General features: G+C 42.2%; 1 protein-coding gene across 3 annotated transcripts in view; it reads left to right on the top strand.

Moving 5' to 3' along the window:
• ADCY2 (adenylate cyclase 2) overlaps positions 1-19,002 on the top strand; it is a 404,157-nt gene that overhangs the window by 343,061 nt on the left and 42,094 nt on the right. For all 3 annotated transcript variants that reach the window (XM_023625864.2, XM_023625863.2, XM_023625862.2), the window contains exons 17-18: positions 8,424-8,543; positions 14,469-14,638. In XM_023625864.2, coding sequence (XP_023481632.1) covers positions 8,424-8,543; positions 14,469-14,638 — 290 coding nt within the window. The remainder of the gene's footprint in view (positions 1-8,423; positions 8,544-14,468; positions 14,639-19,002) is intronic.

The following is a 19,002-nucleotide window of genomic DNA, read 5'->3' as shown; positions in this document are numbered from 1 at the left end:
GAGACACATCCTTCTTCTTATTCTGACATCATCACCATCAACCATAAGCCATTATGATCCTTCATATGTTGAGTGCTTTACTGTTGTTGGAACTGCAGAGGATCATGAGGCACAGTCCTTAACTTCCAGAAGCACAAAATGAGGTTGAGGAGATAGAGCACATGCATTAGATAATAAAGACAGAGTTTTCACAAATTAGACAGCATCCATTCAGCAAAAAAAAAAAATATTTATTGAGCATAAATATGTGCCTGGTCCATTACTAGATACTCAGAACCTAAAGATAGTTCTCTGCCTTCTAAGAGTTCACGGTGGAGTCTAGGAAACAGACAGCGTGGTAAACCCGCTATAAAAGAGTCTGAGAGCCAACAACACAAGCATGCAGAGAGGCGGCACAGTGGAGGGACAACACGGCCTGCTGGACTGAGCTCTGAAGGATAGGTAGAAGGAGTTGAAGAGATAGTGGATGAGAGATGAGAAAGAGGGAAGACATTTGGCATTGAGGACAAGGAAGAGGGCAGACATTTGTATTCAGAAGTAGTGAAACGTCAGGCTGAAGAAGTAGGTAGGGACTTTTAATGTTTACTTGGGATCAGTCCTCAACATTATACTACAGAGCCTGCAGATCCTGACACACCTGGAGATTCAGGTGAGGGTGATGCCAACTGGAGGCCAGACGGGCTGGGGTGCCATCTTCAGGGGCGGAATGGCCTCTTCATCCACTTCACCCTGCCCAGAAGTTACTCTGAAGGATCCATGGAATGGCGGTGTCAGAGAGAAGCTTGCCCTCCTTCCTCACCTTTCCCCTTCAGGAGGTGGATGTATGGATTCCCAGGTGTCCTCCTGCATTGGCAGCTGGAGGACAGGCGTGCTGGCTCTCCATACCTCACCTGCCCACATGCCCCAACTCCTTCTAGGAGTTTCCCCTTAGAAAGCCCATGAGGTCAGGCCCTAATGTAGGTGCCCCCAGGCGTGGGCCAGTGAGAGATCCCACCACAACTACTCCTTCTTCCACCTACCTGCTCAGCGTCAGAGATCAGCTCATGAAAGAGGCTGCTCCGAGCTGCCCTGTAGGCAGTTAGAACTGATGGTGCCTGAGTGGAGAGGGCTCAGTGGTCAAGCCCATGCAGCCAGCAGCCTTCCCTAGGACTAGCTGGCCCTGGTACTGCATTCATATGTGGAGTTGTCTTGATGGGTCAAGTTCACCAGGGGACTCCACCATCCCAGGCCTCCTCCTGCTCTGTAGAATTAGTGAGGGACACTAAGCTAACCTCCCCACCTCCTCCATTCATGGCATCTGAGGCCGTCTTCCCACTGCAGGGACATGAAAGCTCCCTTCAGGATGGGGGCCTCGTCTTCGAGGTCTCAGGCATACCTGGACCATGACATCAATTATTTCCAGCAAGGGCTTAATCAAGACTGCCTGGGGGACCTCTGGAAAATGGACAAGTCATTCCCTGGAGAACTCCCCTGCTTTTAAGGGGCTTGAAAACGCAAGGGCTCAAGGAGAGACTTGCATCAGGCAGCCTGAGGCACACACTCATGAGGGGCCCAGAGCAAGTGGCCAAGGGCTTTCTGTGTGATGACAACCCACAGGGGTTTTTCCTGAGGCCCCAGAGCTGTCATCAGAATGCGGGAAGCCTCAGAGTGGGGAAGGTGAGATGAAGGACTGAGACCGAGACAAGAGTGACTTTCCTGGAAGAACCCTCCTGCAAATGTATTCCTAGCCACTAGGAACCTCACCTTCACAGGCAATATTTTGGCTGTTGCAAGGGCGTGGAAACATCATAGGGGAGGAAGATGGGCAGAGAGGCAAAGGACAGTGGAAAGAACCTGTGCAAATCTGAGTGTGTTTCCTGAAGCAGCTTTCTCGTGCTTGACTCTGTAACATGCGTTTGTGCATTAGCCCTGCTGCTCAGAGGTCCAACCCTCTGGGAGAGCGTACCAGCAAGCTCCCAGAGGAGGTGGGCAAATGAAAGCTGCAGGAGACAGCTGGGGCAGAGGTAAACTCCACCATGAAGGGATGGGAAACGGGACACTCTTGAAGGGTAACGGGGCACACTAGCTACTGTTCTCAGATATTCTACCAGACACAGAGTGTGTTCAGTTTCTCTAACAAGGGGTGATTGCCACTGTACCCTTATAATTAAGCCTCCTCATCCATCAAGAGTGTGTTCACTCACTTGTGCATGCACAGAATGAATAAAACACAATTTCCTGAGGCCGGCCCGGTGGTGTAGTGGTTAAGGTTGCATGCTCTGCTTTTGCAGCCCGGGGTTTGTGGGTTTGAATCCCAGGTGCAGACCTAGCTCTGCTCATCAAGCCATGCTGTGGTGGCATCCCACATAAAATATAGGAAGATTGGCACAGATGTTAGCTCAGGGCCAATCTTCCTCACAAAAAAACTAAAAAACACAGTTTCTGAGTTTATTGGCCTCCATTAGCCAACAAACAAATTATGAGAACAAGACATTTGACAGGACATTGACACACTTAAGAGTGAGGTCTTTTTTCTTTATTTTTTTTTGCATGTCCTAGGAAAGCACCTTCTATAAAAAGAGTAGCCTTTCGATAGTTACTAAATGAAAGAATGAATAAATAAATGGGTAAGCACACAACCCTTTAAAAAAGAAACCCATTTCTTTCTGTAAAATCCAGTTTGACCTTATAAAACCATGATTTACCACCTAATTTTTTAAAGACAGATTCTAAATGGGGAACAAATCTGATTTCGAAGCTCCTTGTATTACATATAGGATAATTTCACATAGGAAGCTCCTTGTGTTTCATATAGGATAATTGGTAATGATTGGCGTGCTGTTCAGTCACTGTCTATAAGTGTTTGACGAGCTGAGCATTTAGGAGTATATTTTTTGTTTTACAGTAACTGTGATCCCTTTGGGGAGGAAATACATCTCCAGTTCCAGAAATACATCTTCCAGGGTCATTTTCCTTCCTCATAAAGAAAGGAGTTCACTGTCGAGTAAGGTCGAGAAGTCTATGGGAGACGGGTTAAAAGCATGATGGATGATCTTTAAGAAAGAAATGAAATAAGGCTTCGCTCCACATCCTGAGCTGCCTTCTGCGGCAGTAGAGGCTGTGGGGCGAGCAATAAGCTAGATGCCTTTTTTTTTTCTGTCTAGTGATGCAGAGGGAGAGGAAATCAAAACTGCTCAGGCAGTTTTTCCCTCCACCAGTGCAGGAGAAATAGCATTTTCATTGATACCTGGTGCTCTGAGATTAGCAATTCTTTTCCATACAGATGCTCCTCTTGTATTTATTTCAAAGAAACATCATGAAACAGTATGAAAGCTGACATTAGGCAGAGAAAGGAAATAATTTTCCCTAGTTATAGAGCTTTCTTATAATTTCTTATTAATCACAGAGGGGAAGGACTCGCTCATCAGGGCACCATCTTTGATCACATCGGACGATTTATAGAGAGATGCTCTCGGCTGTGCTGATCCCCACCCTCTTGAGTTATGACTGTGTGAGGCAGACGCAGGGTGCTATGACCACCCCGGGTCATAAATATCACCACATGGTGCTGATGCAGCATTCAGAGGCTGGCTAGTCAGAACTGAGCATCAGTGGGGAGCCACGCAAGGGAGGTGGGCTCCAGGTCAGTCACTCACATTTGGGGAAGACCTTCCACTGGGGATGTGGGTGAAATCCAGTGTTTATCTGCTTGCAGTCAAATGCTCCCAGCGTTGTTTCTGTGCCTTTAGGAATTTCCTAGCCCCACTTCAAACTCTCCATTCTCGAGAGGTTTCTACCAAGCATAACTTTTAAAATTTGTCTTGGTAGTTCCTTTGAGAATACAATTTCTAGACTAATTGAGCCCCACTCCTGAGTTGTAGTTTTGCCGTTTCTTAGCGGTTGTTAACCCAGCGAGGCTAATCCAGGCATCGGACTCACGTTTCAACAAGAATAGCTGCTCTTTTGTGTGTTACGGGGAGGGAGAGCTTTCAAGAGCAAGCTTTGCGTAAGCCACTGGAAAGAAAACTCAATTTTCTGTTGGAAAACTTCACTTTTTTAGAGTCATAGCCTCATTCAGGTCTTCATGTATAGCCCTAGTGATTTTTAAGTGTTCCATTACGGACAAAGCAAAAATGATTTCCTTTTCTTTTCCTGCTTTTTAATGTTTGTTACTTTTTTATTGGGTAAAATATCTTTAACTAAGTGTACAATCCAGTGGTGTTAAGTACGTTTACAATGTTGTGCAACCATCACCACTATCCGTATCCAGAACTTTCTCATCATCCCAAACAGAAACTTTGTACCCATGAAACAGCAACTCCCCACTCCCGCTTCCTGCAGGCCCTGGTGACCTCTACTCTGCTTTCTGTTACTGTGAATTTGCCTGTTCTAGATCCCTCGTATACCTGGAATCACACAACATTAGTCTTTTTGTGTCTGGCTTATTTCACGTAGCATGTTTTCCAGGTTTTCATTTTCTCTTTGATGCACAGTCCCTCCACAGCAGGTGAACCTCTCAGTTTGCTCAGTTTTCCAGCCAGTGGCAAGCAGCCCTTTTTAATTGCGTCTCTGTCATCACCTGCCATCGCCCTCTTTACCTCAAAGGAGAGAGAGGACTTAGGAATGGTATGTGGGCTGAGGCTGCCTGCAGTCTCCCGCTGCCGTTGACTGGATGGTCCATTTCACATTGAGCCTTCTCATGGATTTTTAGGCACTGATATTTATTCTCAGCCTGCATTTTTACAGCCCTTGCAAGAGCCAGGGTCAACAGGAATGGTGTGTTCAGAGGACTGACTTTTTAAAATCTCATTACACACTGATGTAAATGATGAAACATCCAGGTCAGTTGTATTTAAAATGAATTGTGAGATTTTACTGTGACATCTTAACACCTGATGTGCACCTTGTGACATAGACACCCCAATAAAAAGTAGAGAAAAACAATCAGTTATCTAGATTTTTTCAAATGTGGGGTTTTGGGTACCAGATTGCAAATGACCTGTGTGTTTTGTTCCATTTTGGTTTCCAGCTGACTGTTTAGAATCGTGTATAAGAAGCTCAAGTGTCCTGCCATCTCTTTTCTGACATTTTGACGATATCATCGTTGATTTCCCACATCGTTTTGCAATCTCTTCTGAGAACTTCTCAGAGAATATGATAAATAGCATGTCTTTGTGAGCCACATAGACAAGGAGTTAGCTGTGGTCAACTAGTAGTCTGTCTGGACTTCTAATTCCAACCAAGTGACAAATGTAATGATATCATCAGGCATAAAACAATATTAAATCACGTGTTTGCAATTTAATATTATTTGAAGAACATAATTCTGAGATGTTTTACATTGCCTGGGAAATGTGAAATTTGGAGGAAACCTAAAAATATGCAGTGTTCATTGGCACTTTATTGGGACATTTTGTTCAGGATGAGGATATCTTTTTCTCAGTGATGACAAAGGTTGTAGAATATTAAAATGAGTCCAAAGAGCGGGTCTCCAAATAATTATGATGCTAAAATTCATTCTATAGAGGAAGTTGTGGCAGTTTAACCTGGAAAGAAGAGGGACCTGAGATTCCTAACTCTCGAGTATTTGCCTGCCTATAATTAGGGGGTGACGTGAGTTTATTTTAGGGTGACTAAGAAGACGGAAGAGGAGACATTGATAAAAAAAAAAATTATTGTGTGATGCCACATAGACAGAATGAAGATTTTCTTGATTTTCGGAGTAGTTAATAAATACTATGAAAAGGTGGCAGAAAGGGGTTAAGGAAGCATTGTTGGGTATAGTAATTGAAGTTCTTTATTGTTCTTTAAATTCAAACCATTGTATTTATTGTATAGCCTCCTTGCAAGATAGTTTTTCACAATATATATTTCTATTCCTTGTACGGCAAGACTGTTTCTTCTCTTTATGGTGCTATAATAAAGAAGTTTTTTATTAAAATATATTTGACATATAATGTTGTGTAAATTTAAGATGTACATGTTATTTGATGCATTTGTATATTGTAATGTGATTGCCACTATAGCAATAGTTAGCACGTTTATTGCATCACGTAATTATCATTTCTTTTTTGCAGAGGGAATAAATAAGATCTGGTCTCTTAGCAGGTTTGGTGATTATACTACAATATTGTTGTGTGTATTCACCAAAGTGTGCATTACATCTCCAGGACTGATTTGTCTACTAGTTGCAAGTTTGTACCCTTCAACAAGTTTTTGTTAATAATTTTAAGATCCCAGGTACCTAAGACTACTAACCTATCAAGCTAAACAGTCTCCTTTTATTTGTCATTTCTTGATTCTTCTTCTTCTTCTTTTTTTTTTTTTTTGGTAAAGAAGATTGGCTCTGAGCTAACATCTGTTGCCAGTCCTCCTCTCTTTTTCTTTTTGCTTAAGGAAGATGGTCCCTGAGCTAACATCTGTGCCAGTCTCCCTCTGTTTTGTATGTGGGATGCCGCCACAGCATGGCTTGATGAACAGTGTGTAGGTCCACACCCAGGATCCGAAACCACAAACCCCAGGCCGCCAAAGCAGAGTGTGCAAACTTAACCACTGTGCCTCCAGGGCAGCCCTCATTTCTTGATCCTTTAATATTTAAATAAATTGTATTTTGAATCTATCATATCTAAATTTGTAATATTTTGGAGTGTGATATTTGCCAAGAAATTACTCCAATCATTTTTTTTCTGATATAATTATTTTTCAAAGAATTAGCATACTTATAGTTCAACCAGGGGTTTTGACATTTTTGATAACTTCTTTAGTCTAAATAAAGAAATCTACATTTCTTTGATTTTTAAATGAACTTTTTACTGCATTTGATCAAATGATATGATGAGTAGAAGCAGTGTATGTAGTATCATTCTTGGAATCGGAGTGTTCCCAAGAATATACTAAATAAATGCCTTCTTATCTACCTGAGTAAATTAGTTTAGATATTTGACAAGAACTCTGCCATCAAAGGAAATAAATCAATAGAAGCAAACAAAAGCAACCATGAAAACGATGCAGGAAAGTTATCCTTTCTAAACCTTGAATATGTATGGTCAGCCCTATGCAGGAAACACAGCCTAGCTTTATGGTTGACGTGAGTTTCCTTTAGTAAAAGGAAGCTGGCCCGAGTGATTTGATTCTCTCGTTTATTTTTACTGAACGCTCCTCTGACCCTCAGCCGCAGTACAGAAAAGTGACGGATCCTTGGTCAGTTAAACAGTCTGTGTTACAGCTTCTGTGGAAAAGAGAGAGACAGAGAGAAACAGGGAGAGAGAGACAGAGAGAAACAGGGAGAGAGAGAGAGAGAAACAGAGGGAGACAGAGAGAAACAGGGAGAGAGAGAAAGAGAGAAACAGAGGGAGACAGACAGAGAGAAACAGGGAGAGAGAGAGAAACAGAGGGAGACAGACAGAGAGAAACAGGGAGAGAGAGAGAGAGAGAAACAGAGGGAGACAGACAGAGAGAAACAGGGAGAGAGAGAGAGAAACAGGGAGAGAGAGACAGAGAGAGAAACAGGGAGAGAGAGACAGAGAGAAACAGGGAGAGAGAGACAGAGAAACAGGGAGAGAGAGAGAGAGAGAGAAAGACAGAGAGAGAAAGAGACTGAGAGAAAAAGAGAAACAGAGAGACAGAGATAAAAAAAGAGAGACAGAAACAGAGAGAAACAGGGAGAGAGAGAGAAGGACAGAGAGAGAGACAGAGAGAGATGGAATTCTCCTACCTTGCTAACAGCTTGACACTTTCCTTCTGGGAGCTGATCTTGGTGACTTACATAGGAGCTAATCATCTTTATTTTCTCAGGATTACTTTTTCTTTTAAATGAGGACCCCCTTTCCAACAGTCCTAAGAGTATCCATCCTCTCAGATTTTAGTCTCATGATGCTGAGCTGCCAAGTGCTCACAAATAATAGATGCAAATGTTGATGCCAATTATTGCATTTTACCCATAAAATTCATTTCTTTTCTTAAAATCAAAAACTCATCAAACTCCATTGACTCATTGAATGTTTGAACGAAGATGGTGAAGATACTGCAAAAACATTCTAAAGGCTCTGATTTCTTAGCAGATGGTTGAAAGTCTGCGTGCGTCGTGATGTCAGCCTCAAAAGTAATTCTAACCAAGCCCTCTGCCCTACACTTTGGACATTTTTCATTTAGTGTTTAACAGAGGTGCTTCTGTTTTCTTTAACATCAATTCTGTAGTTCTGGAATTCACTGTTAAGTGTGTAGCACCACAAGAAATAGTTATTTATTTATTCAATAGAAATTCTCAAAGCTTCAAAAAGGAGAAGATGAACCTATTTGCGTTCGACATACAGATGCTGGATTGCCCACATAATCCTGCTTGCTGCGCAGAAGGAACCCAGTCATTAATAAACTTAGCACCCACCTGCTAACTCTTTAATCTCCTTGGCACTAATTCATTGAAAAAAAAATCATTTTCTTTGCAGTTTTTCCTGAGTGACTCAGAGGAGACCATCCCTGCAACTGCCAATATATCAAACACAAGTCTTTCTGCCTCAAGTAATCAGGCAGCGATTCTGCGTGCGCAAAATTTGTTTTTCCTTCCGGTAAGAACATTTCATTCCTTATTATTGCTTCTGCTGTTTTCCTGGATGCTGTTAGCCTATTTAATGTCATGGTCTCCACTTTCTCATCTGTTCTAGAATTCTCTTTTCTTCTTTGATCTCAATACCTGAGTAGGTCCTGCCCAGTTAAACTGGCAGCTTTTGGAGAGGAGTCCTAACTGACTGGCACCCGTTTGATCCCGTTTGCATGCGCAGTGTCATTTTGATGCTCTTACAGATGACTCGCCTTTATTCTCTGAACTGCTACATTGTATAGCATGTATCCCAGCACTTACATTCAATTACATGTTACTGAATTTCTGGGTTCGTTGCCTAGAGATTTTGCTAATTGTTTCAGTGAATTAGTGTTAGCTCCCTGACTGCACTGTCAGGGACCACGTCTCAGATTTCTGCCACTCCTTTGGCTGCAAATACTGTACAGTGATTATATCCTCAATAATCCTTACTCACTGACTCATTTTCACCAATGTCCAAGAGGGCCTAGGTTGAAATTTCAAAACTTATGAACACATGGGTCTTTTAAGTGAAAAGAGGCAAATCAGTTATTTACTGCTGAGTAACTTCTTTCTTCCATGAATTGTTTGTGCAAAAAAATGTGTTTTGATAATCTCCCTTTCATTTTTTGAGTAATCATCTACAAGTAGCAGGCATTATTTGAGTTTCTGTCTCACACAGTTTTGAGAGTAATAAATAAACTTTTTAGGGGACTGAAATTGGTAATTTAATGTGTATACTTTTAAAATTCCCTACTGGTTCTTTAAACCCCATTAGCTGTGGCGATGAGATCTCCTTTCCTCACTCCTTTCATTAATTTGTTCCCCTGACTTCTGGCTTTGACAGTTTTTCCCATCTTGCCATTTCAGTTTCCTGGGGAGCTCACAGCTCTGTGTACAGAGTGTAGGGGGTTCTGGTGTGTTTCAGAGGCAAGCTGACCAGGGTCCATGGGAATGTCCCTATGGCCTCCGGAAGAGAGGATGGCGTGGGCTTCATGCCTTATCAAAGGGGTCCTGCCTTCATTTTTGGCATTAAACCCCATGAGGAGTCGACATCATCTTTTCTATTTTAGTTATGTGAAAAGTGAGAGACAGGATTCGTGATGAAGATTTATTGGCTGTGATCTCTGTGGGCAATTTGGAGCCACCTTCTTTAGAGAAAGATTTAAACTAACTGTGTGGTCTCGCTCTTCCTCCTTGAAGAGATGGCATCACATGCACGTGGTCCATAGGCCAGCGGAGGGAGAGAGCACCTCCAGGCGCCCCATGCTGCACTCATATCGCACTGTGTCTGGTGGTTTAAAGTAAAGATGCGTTTTCACAGGAAAGAGAAGTGTAGCTGGCAAAGCATGTTTTTAAATGCTTCCATCTAATATTGTGGGGTAGAACAGCTCACCATGCTTGGCACCACTAAAGGCAATGAGGTAATCCTTCTGAATTTCATTTAGGTAAGTCTGTACGATACCTTATTTTCAAAAGAAGGAAATCATTAGAAACCCAAGATGGGAGAGGTAATGTTTACACAACCTGAAAAGATTCTGAAAAAATACACAAAAGACTCTTTAAAATCAAGATCAGACTTCGTCAACAGACAACTATTGTTCCAATAATAAGTCCTCAGAAAGAGGATTATGGTGAGCTTTGCCAAGGAAACCCCGAGAGTTCATGTACTGTCTGTACAGAAACTGTGTTATTAACTGGCAGGTTTAGGAGTCCCAAAGGAGCCTGGGAACATCCTGGTTCCCCCCTTCACAGATAGAAAGGAACATCAGGAAAGCTGTTCTGTGGATGTGCGTAATGTAAGCATTATTCCTCTCAACCCCCGTCCCGTGATATCTGAGCCTGACAAGGGAGTGGGGAGAGCTGTCCACATTCACTGCTGCAGGTGGAATAAAGTTATGTAACACTTCCTAATGATAACTTATAATAGTCATCAAAAAGCATAAATACACACATACTTTTTACCCTGCAATGCTAATTTTGGAAATTAATTTTAAAGGTGCAAAGATTTAGCTACAAAGGTATTCATCAAAGTGTTTAGATAACATCAACAACAGAAAAGAAAGAAGAAGAAAGCAAACAACCTAAGAGTTAGAATAGATTTAATTGTTTGGATAAATTCTGTTATAAACGTACAATAAAATTATATCCAACCATTACAAAAGATATTGCAGAAAAATATTTAATGACACAGAAGTATATGTTCGTGGTGTTATTAGTTGAAAGTATCATTTAAAAACATTCCAAACAGTATGATCCCAATTTTCTAAAATAATAATGCCAAGAATAAGTAGCAAAAAAAAGGCTGGAAATATGTATATCAAAAATAATTAATGGTGGCTCAAGTTGGATGTTGCAGGTTATAGAAGACCCTTATTTTTATGTGTCCTTTGTATATTTCTTAATTTTTAACATCAGTTGTATTTCAGTAGCAGAAAACAAAGTTATTATAAAATGTCCAACAAAATGAACCCTAAAAGATCTTTGCCATGTCGGCACTTCACATTCCACCAGGCATTTGTATCGTTTCATCCACAAAACTACCCTGTGAGGTAGATAGGATTGGAATTCCCATTTTCCAGCTGTGGAAACTGAGGCCAAAAGAGACTCGAGTAAACTACCTAAGATAACAGTGGCTATTCCCTTGGCGTTAAAATGCAAGTCTATTTCATCAAACAACTATATTGAAAGTGTTAATAACTACATTAACTCATATTAACTTAGTTAACTTCATATTAATATTATTAAACTATGTTACTTGGTAATTAAAATAATAATTACTAATTAAAATAATAGTTAATTTTAAATTAATATTAGCTTAATTAACTGTGTTAACTAATAATTACATTAGCTGTATCAAAACTATGTTGCAAATAAGGTTACTAGTAATTAGATCCTAATAGAGGTCAGTTCGCTCGCCTACAGCCAGAACTCCTGACCGACTGGCACTCTCCCTGGGCGGCTGCATCCTTAGGAGGAACAGCTGACCCTCAGGGCTGCCAGCCAGGCCTTCTCATGTTATTCTCCCTTATTCACGCATCCCTCTGTCGCTATCTGTAGCTTCCCACCCTGTCTTTAATGAAGTCCCAGATCACCTTGTGCACGGCCTCCAAGCATTCTGGAAAGGCTATTTAATACAAAACAGACTAAAAAGCTACTTTCCATTAGCAAGTATATTTTAGTAGATGTTCCTGAAATGTGAAAATTTTTTAAAAGCCTGAGAATGAATTTTAAAATGTGAAATCATAGGCATGTTTGTATAGGTATTGGCGCATATTTGAAACCAGGAGTATTGCAGGAAACCTTTACAGTCCATTCCCAACCCCCTGGAAATACACATGCACACTCTGATACACACTCTCATCTAAGGGGCCCATTATTCTGCTTTTCATACGGTTAAGCTGAACTGGTTGATAGCTTTCATTCTAATAATGGGTTTCAAACATAATTTTAGCAGCAGAATCCTTTGTAAAACCCAATCTTACAAAGAGCCCCAGTTTATAATAATAATAGCAGAGTTTATCTAGCCTCCCATGGGCCAGATACTGTTCTGAGCTCTGTACTTATCTTATTTCACCTTCACAACAATTCTTCAGAGTGGATGCTATCCTCTTCCCCACCTCGAGTCCCTCGTGCGGGGTGCAGGATTGCTTTAATTGTTCAGCAAGCTGCTTCGGGGAACAGGTGGGACAGACTCTGAATGGGGCCTTGCCCACTGCAGTTCCCAAGGCAGCTCCATGGCTTTGAAGGAACAGTTTCCTTCTACTAGTGACCATCAACTAAGACACTAGCAGGTTATAAACCAGGGCTCTCAACCTCTTTGCGGCGAAGGCCTTATTTTCATTTTGTTTTGTTTTTTCAGTTTCCAATTTGTGGATTGATACTTTAGAAAAATAGAATGGTGAATTAGCAGAAAAATGTACTAAAAAAGAAGACATACAAAATGCAAGCTTGTGTTTTATTGGCTTCAGCAGAAACAAGCCCACCCTGTCAGACTGTTAGGAGGTTCCTCAGCAGGGCTCCCAGGCCTGCGGGGCCCTCCCTGGGCATCTGCAGAGCTCCCTGGTCTGCTGCCAGCGGCTGTCCCCAGCCCTGGTGTGTGTTGTGTCACTGAGCCCTCACACCTGCCCTCACAGCTGGATACTTAATAACTTATCTAAGGTAACAGTGGCAGAACTGTGGGTAAATACAGGCTGGTTTCAAAGCACTCGCTTCCTCTCTTCCCTTTCTGCTTCAGGGAGCAGTGAATGCTGCCCGTCTGCTCTCTCACAGCTCTCTCGATTCTGTCATTCTGTCGATTCTCCACTCTGCCAGCCAGAAGAGTCCCGTCAGGACACACTCTCTCCTCTCCTCTCCTCCTCTTCCTAGTCAGGTTGTGGGTGCGAGCGGTAGTCAGAACAGTGGAGAACTGACATCAAGTAGGTAATTTTGGGCAAAGAATTTGTGCTTTCCACACTCACCATTCCTTAAAATGCTGCCTCGTGTAGCGCACTCTTGCCCGGGAACGCTTGACTTCCCCAAGAGTGACGCAGTTGACGTGTGATCCGTGGGGAACTGCTCGTCTTCCCTTTGAAGCTGACGCGCCCGGTGCAGTCCTCCGCAGTCCGGGCTCTGTATGAGTTCCTGCAAGGGTGCCTCTGACAGAGAACGAAGCTGCAGCTCGTTTTTCAACTTCCTCTCTTCCCCAAGAACAAGACTGATGAGCTAATATCCGTGGCCCTCCAGATAGCTTACTGTGGGTGACCTCAGCTGGGGTAATGAAAGTAAGAGCTAGAAGGACAAAAATGAGCCGTTTACACATGGCTCATTCCATACATTGAAGCTAAAATCGAGTAGCTTGCACAGTGGGCTATTTTTTAAAGATAGAGCTGAATCAAACATCCATCAGATCTATGTTTTATTAAAATTATTAAGCTTTATTGAATGCTGCTTCTGCTCCAGGAATGCTAAGGGAGGCGCATAACCACTTGTTCATAAAAACTTCCCCATGTAGCAAATAAGGCTCTGGGAGAAGAGCAACCATTCTCATTTAGTGAGTCTGTCGCAGCTTACAGGGCCCTGGGCTCCAAGCTTCGTTGTTCTGCTTCAGTGACCTACAAAGGACATTATGACCCTCATTTTACAAATGAAGACACTGACACAGGCGAGGTAGTTCACCTGCCTAAAGTAACCCAACTAAGGAGGGATTGAAACGGGACTGAATCCAGGGCTATCCTTTCTGGTAAATAATGGTCAATAGTGAGAAAAGTGCTAACACAGGGTGGGCCTGCCGGCTGCTTCCTGTGAACTGCAAAACATAGAATGTGCCAGCATCTTCCCATTTCTTCAGGTGCCTGTCTGCTTCCAGGATATTCTTGATTCATCCTTCTCAAAGCTTTTAGTTTTTTAAATCCTTTCTGTTTTAGATAGTCCTGACACACAATGTCTCTTTCGATAAAATGCCTAGGCTGTCTTATACTTTTAATAGAACTACTTGTAATGATTTATTCCTCTTAATGAATTGAATAATTGAAAGACCAAAAAGGATTCTATGTACTATCATTGTTTTTTTAAATCTGTAAATGTGTAGGAAGTTACATTGTTTTTATTTTCAAGAAGCTCATGGCATTTGCTTATAATAACTTGTCTTCGATATAGTTTTTCTATTACTTCTGAAAAGTATTTGGCAATACGCATGATTATTTTTTATTAAACACGTGATGCTGGGTCAGCAAGCCAGGTAGTGAGTAATTCTTTTCTTAATCAAATGTGTTCAGGCATTTAGCACTGGATCAAAGAGGGGAAAAAGACACGTGCTTTCACAGCCAGTTTATAGGTCGACCACATGAGCTTAGCGGTGGTCCCCCACTGTCATTGCTTCAGCGTTTCTCAGCGGAGATCCTGACTGTTCACCTGATGTGTTTCTCTCCTCCAGTACTTTATCTACAGCTGCATTCTGGGATTGATCTCCTGTTCGGTTTTCCTGCGGGTGAATTATGAGTTGAAAATGTTGATCATGATGGCCGCATTGGTGGGCTACAATACCATCCTCCTTCACACTCACGCCCACGTCCTGGATGACTACAGCCAGGTCTTATTCGAGAGGTAACCAGCTTCCTGGTCTTTCTCCTTACTTTCATTCTTTTATGGGATGTTGATAACATGTGTGTTGAGTTAAGTGCATATTAGCAATATCATTGTCATTGGTAATCATTGTGTGAGACTTTCTTTGAAATGATGGTTCAGGAGGATAATGTGTGTTTTTATTATAGATTACATAGACTATGTATTAGCATATACACTTAGAAGATAAGAAGTAGTTTAGTGGACTTGTGATATAATCTATACTATATTGATAAGAATAATCTAGGGTTTCCCACCCTTAGCATCATTGATATTTTGGACCAAATAATTTTCTGTTGCACAGTGGGGGGTGCTGTCCTGAGCATTGTGGGTGAGTTAGCAGCACCCCTGGCCTCTTCATACTAGATGCCAGACACAATCTCCCGACCCCAAGTCATGACAACCAAAAATGCCTCGGACATTGCCCTGCGGGGCCAAATGGCCCACCTGTTGAGAACAATTAAATTGATATACACAAAAATACTGGAAAATCAATGGTTACATTCTCAAGTTATAGCGCTGAATTTCTTCTTGGAGATTTCCTGAAATACTCTGTTTGGGGAGAGTGTTATCAACTGTGGCAATTCTCTGCTCTGTAAAGAAATTGACTTCCAAGATAAGATAAGATTGTGTTTACTCTCCCAGCCTTAGGACTGGATGCTGCGAGAATGTTCCTCTCAGGTCACTCACTCAGGTTTATAAAAGGTTTCCTGTGATCAAATTACTTCCATGAGCTTATGATGAATATTTATTCCCTGCTTGAAAAAAGAGTTTTAATCCTTACGATGTTCTCCATCTCACATCTTAATAGCAAAACAACATTTTATATCAACTATTAGGTTTATTTCTGGACCCACCAGGCTTCAAATTTTTTCTATGAGCGCTTTGCATAATCTTCCATAATGTTTCTATATTTCTTTTAACATGAAATAAATGCCTTTAGTGTTTGCATAGATTTATTGTTCCAGAAAGATGGTTTGTGTTGAGAGCACATGGCCACTTACTTCTCCCTTGGAGGCCCAGCGTCAAGAACGGGGGGAACCTCACTGTGTAAACGTTTCTGACCAATAAGAATACTTTTAGAAACACAACTGCAATGCATTTTCTGCATCTAATTTAATTTCCGTTATCATCCACACCATGAAATCCTAATAATCTGTAATCAAGCTTAGGGTAGTGGAGTTGCAAAAATGTATAATTGCATTAAGGAAATTTTATGGTTCCTTTGCCAAGATGAGAATGAAATCAGAAGTTAATTTTCCAATAAATTCTCAAAATCTCCAGCCAAACATGCTTTAATATTTCTCTACTGTATCCAGAGAGCCTGTATCAAATCCCTAAGTAAATGTAGTATTACCGATTTTTACGTGCAACTGATGATGCTACTAAATTTTCCTTTATTAAATTTAAAGCTCCTGAATATGTTACACATCCGAAACAAAAGAAGAAATTAGATTAGCGTGTTTCTGATGGGGAGAGAATGACTTCTGGGGATCTGAAAGAGACACCCCATCTCTGATTAGAACCCCAACAGCAGGAATGTGGTTATTTGTTTGAGGAAGAGGAGTTTTTACGTTCAGAGCCCTGTCATTTCATTCAAGGCCTTCTATGTTTGCTCTCTTGGTTTCAAGGTTTGTAATAACCTTAGAGCTATGGAGGGCCGACATGAGGAGCCTCAGGGCCCCGCCTTCACTTCCATTCTCTCCAGGAGGGGTGCGTTCCTAATCTTGACCGTAAGATTCTGGCCCTTCCAGACCTGATTCCTGCACGAGCTCCCACAATGTTCCCAGAAGGAGTCCTCTGCTGAAAGATGAATATTACTAACATAATAGCATAATATCTCAAAGTTAACAAGTTTTCTTACTATCAGGTTAAATCTACCCCTAAATGAGAGAGCCTTAAGAATGGAAGTTTCAAATTCCCTCCTGCTGTCTCCAGCCTCAGTGTATGTTTGATATAACCCTGCAACTCCTGCCAGAGCCAAAACTGATCACTGTCAATGTTTTCTTTCTTTTTTCTGAGATTCAAGAGATTCTCCCATCAAACGACTGATAAAGGTTCCCTCATCCTTTGCCTGGTTTGTTGATGCTGACACAACTCTGTCAGACATGAAACCAGGGTCCTTAAAAAAAACTCACTGATCTGGGATGAACATCCTTGAGAGTGAACATCTAAGTCCCAAAGCCAGAGCCCAAGTTCAAGGAGGGAGCCGGCTTCCAGGAGCGACAGGCAGCACCTCCGTTTCTGACCAAGCTCTTGTGTGTCATTGAAGTCATGTGCTTGGTCCCGTCCTTTTCTGACTTATTTCTGGTCACTCCATCCTTGCCTCCCTTTTCACTCCTGGTTTCCTGGTCCTTGCTCTGGTCTTCTTTCTGGGACCCAGGCTTGGCTGTGGCATTGATGTCCTTGCTGCCCACCTTGGCTTCTGGACTGGCCTTCATCAGCACTGACCACTCCCAGTAGACCTATGCCCAGCTTCTGGCTTTTACTGATGGGTGTGCCTGAGAACTGAGCAGCCCTCCCGCCTGAAAAGGTGAAGAGTATCACCCCTGGAGGAGTCGGTTGGGGCCTCTGTTGTCTTCTAGCCCCTTTTCTGTGATGCATATGCTGGGGACTTTAATAGACACTCTAGAATCAAGGAAAGAGCAGGTCTGAACCAGGTACCACTGCGGTATCCACAGTGCCTACAGCTGAGCCAGGCATCTAGTAAGTAGGTGCTCAATAGACCTCTGTTGAATGAATGAATAAAAGCAAGGTGTGCTCCTGAATAATCAGAAGAGCCCAAATACTGGCAGTAATGAAATGTCTCACCTCACCTGCTTCCCTGGAGGCAGAGGCTGCTTGAAGTTGTGTCTGTTCAGTATCAGCACCAGTTTTTGTTTATATCCTAATTTTCAAGAGGAAGTCTGGAGAGGGCATCTCTCTTTATAAGGCAGTGCTGGGCCATCTTCTGCACACACGGTTTGGATGGCGTTAAGAGTTCACCATGTTTGATGTTTCAGGGGCCATTTCTGAGCCAAATTTGACGTTGATAATAGATGAGCCAACAAGATGGTGCAAACCAATAGGGAATTTTTGCCAACAGGGTTAGCAAAGAACAGAGGAAAAATAGGTGCTAGAAAAACTCCAGGTCAATGAATAGTTCAGAAAATCACATCAGATATTCTCATGAATGTGGAAAGCCAACTTCTTAGGAGAGAAAAAGAAGACTACTTTGAGAGAGTGTGCCATTAAAAATCCATTCGAATGGAGGCCAGCAATGTCCCAGTCCTTAATATTACCTGCCATTATGTGATTCTGATAAGTCACCTTGTGGTGAAGGAAGCTCGGAAGTGTCTGGTGTTTAGAAGATCCAGAACAAGATGTCTCCTAATTCTTTGGCATTTACAGCAGTCCTCCATCTTGACTGTGAGGACAAAATGTTTTGCTGAACCGATCGATAACCATTCCAGTTCCAGTCCGTGACACTGTCTCCCAAAGCTCTCAGCCTTTGCTGTCCAGGACGAGTGCTCTTCACGGTGATGGTGATGTTGATGACCATTGATAGTGCTGCCAGCTGTTTTTGTTTTGAAGACACTTCCCTGTCCCATGACAAAGGCTTGTTACAGAGTCTGCAAAAAGTTGTCAGATTTTTCCCAAGAGTTTTTTTCTTGCAGAACTGAAAAGTCTCATGGGATGAGTGTTACATTTCCTGTGAACCCAGCCATTATGTTAATTCACCTGAATGCTGGAAATGCACCTCTAATTCCAGAGAGGTGTGAAGGATGGAGAGTTTGACAGAGGGATAACAAGGAGGCCGGTAGACTTACCAGCTCTGTTTGGGCACTTAGCCTAAGAAAACAAATACTCAGTGGACAGCCAATAAATAAGGTGCATAAATAAGTAGCAGCCATATCCAGTGCCCAATCATTCAGAAGCTCTGGGTTGTTGCTGGTAGAAATGTCTGCGTAATTTTGACTTATGACGTTGGCAACAGCTACCATTCCAGGACGACAATGGAGATGCTCCAATGAGCATATATCTCTGCGAACCATAAGTTAAGTGCCTTCAGCATGGAATTGTTCCACTTTCCCTGTGTCTCACGGAAAACCCAGTGGCTAGAATTCGAGATACTGTGACGTATTTTGATGACGTCCCAACTTGGGATCATCTGATAATGAGCTCACTGAAAGTCTCGAGGAAGAACGGCAGCCTTAATCACGTTCGGGAGAAAGTCAGGGCAGCGTTGCACATCTGCCCCGGGGTGAGAGTCGGGGGGTATTCCAAAGCACTTGAAATTTCTTTCAATTCTCCTCTTTTAAGTTAAAAATGTACTCCACATTTGCATTCTAATCTCTAGTATATCC

Source organism: Equus caballus, chromosome 21, assembly GCF_041296265.1.
Source record: "Equus caballus isolate H_3958 breed thoroughbred chromosome 21, TB-T2T, whole genome shotgun sequence".
NCBI lineage: Eukaryota > Metazoa > Chordata > Mammalia > Perissodactyla > Equidae > Equus > Equus caballus.
Note: the sequence above shows the minus strand (reverse complement) of the source record. Positions and strands in the feature narration are given on the sequence as shown.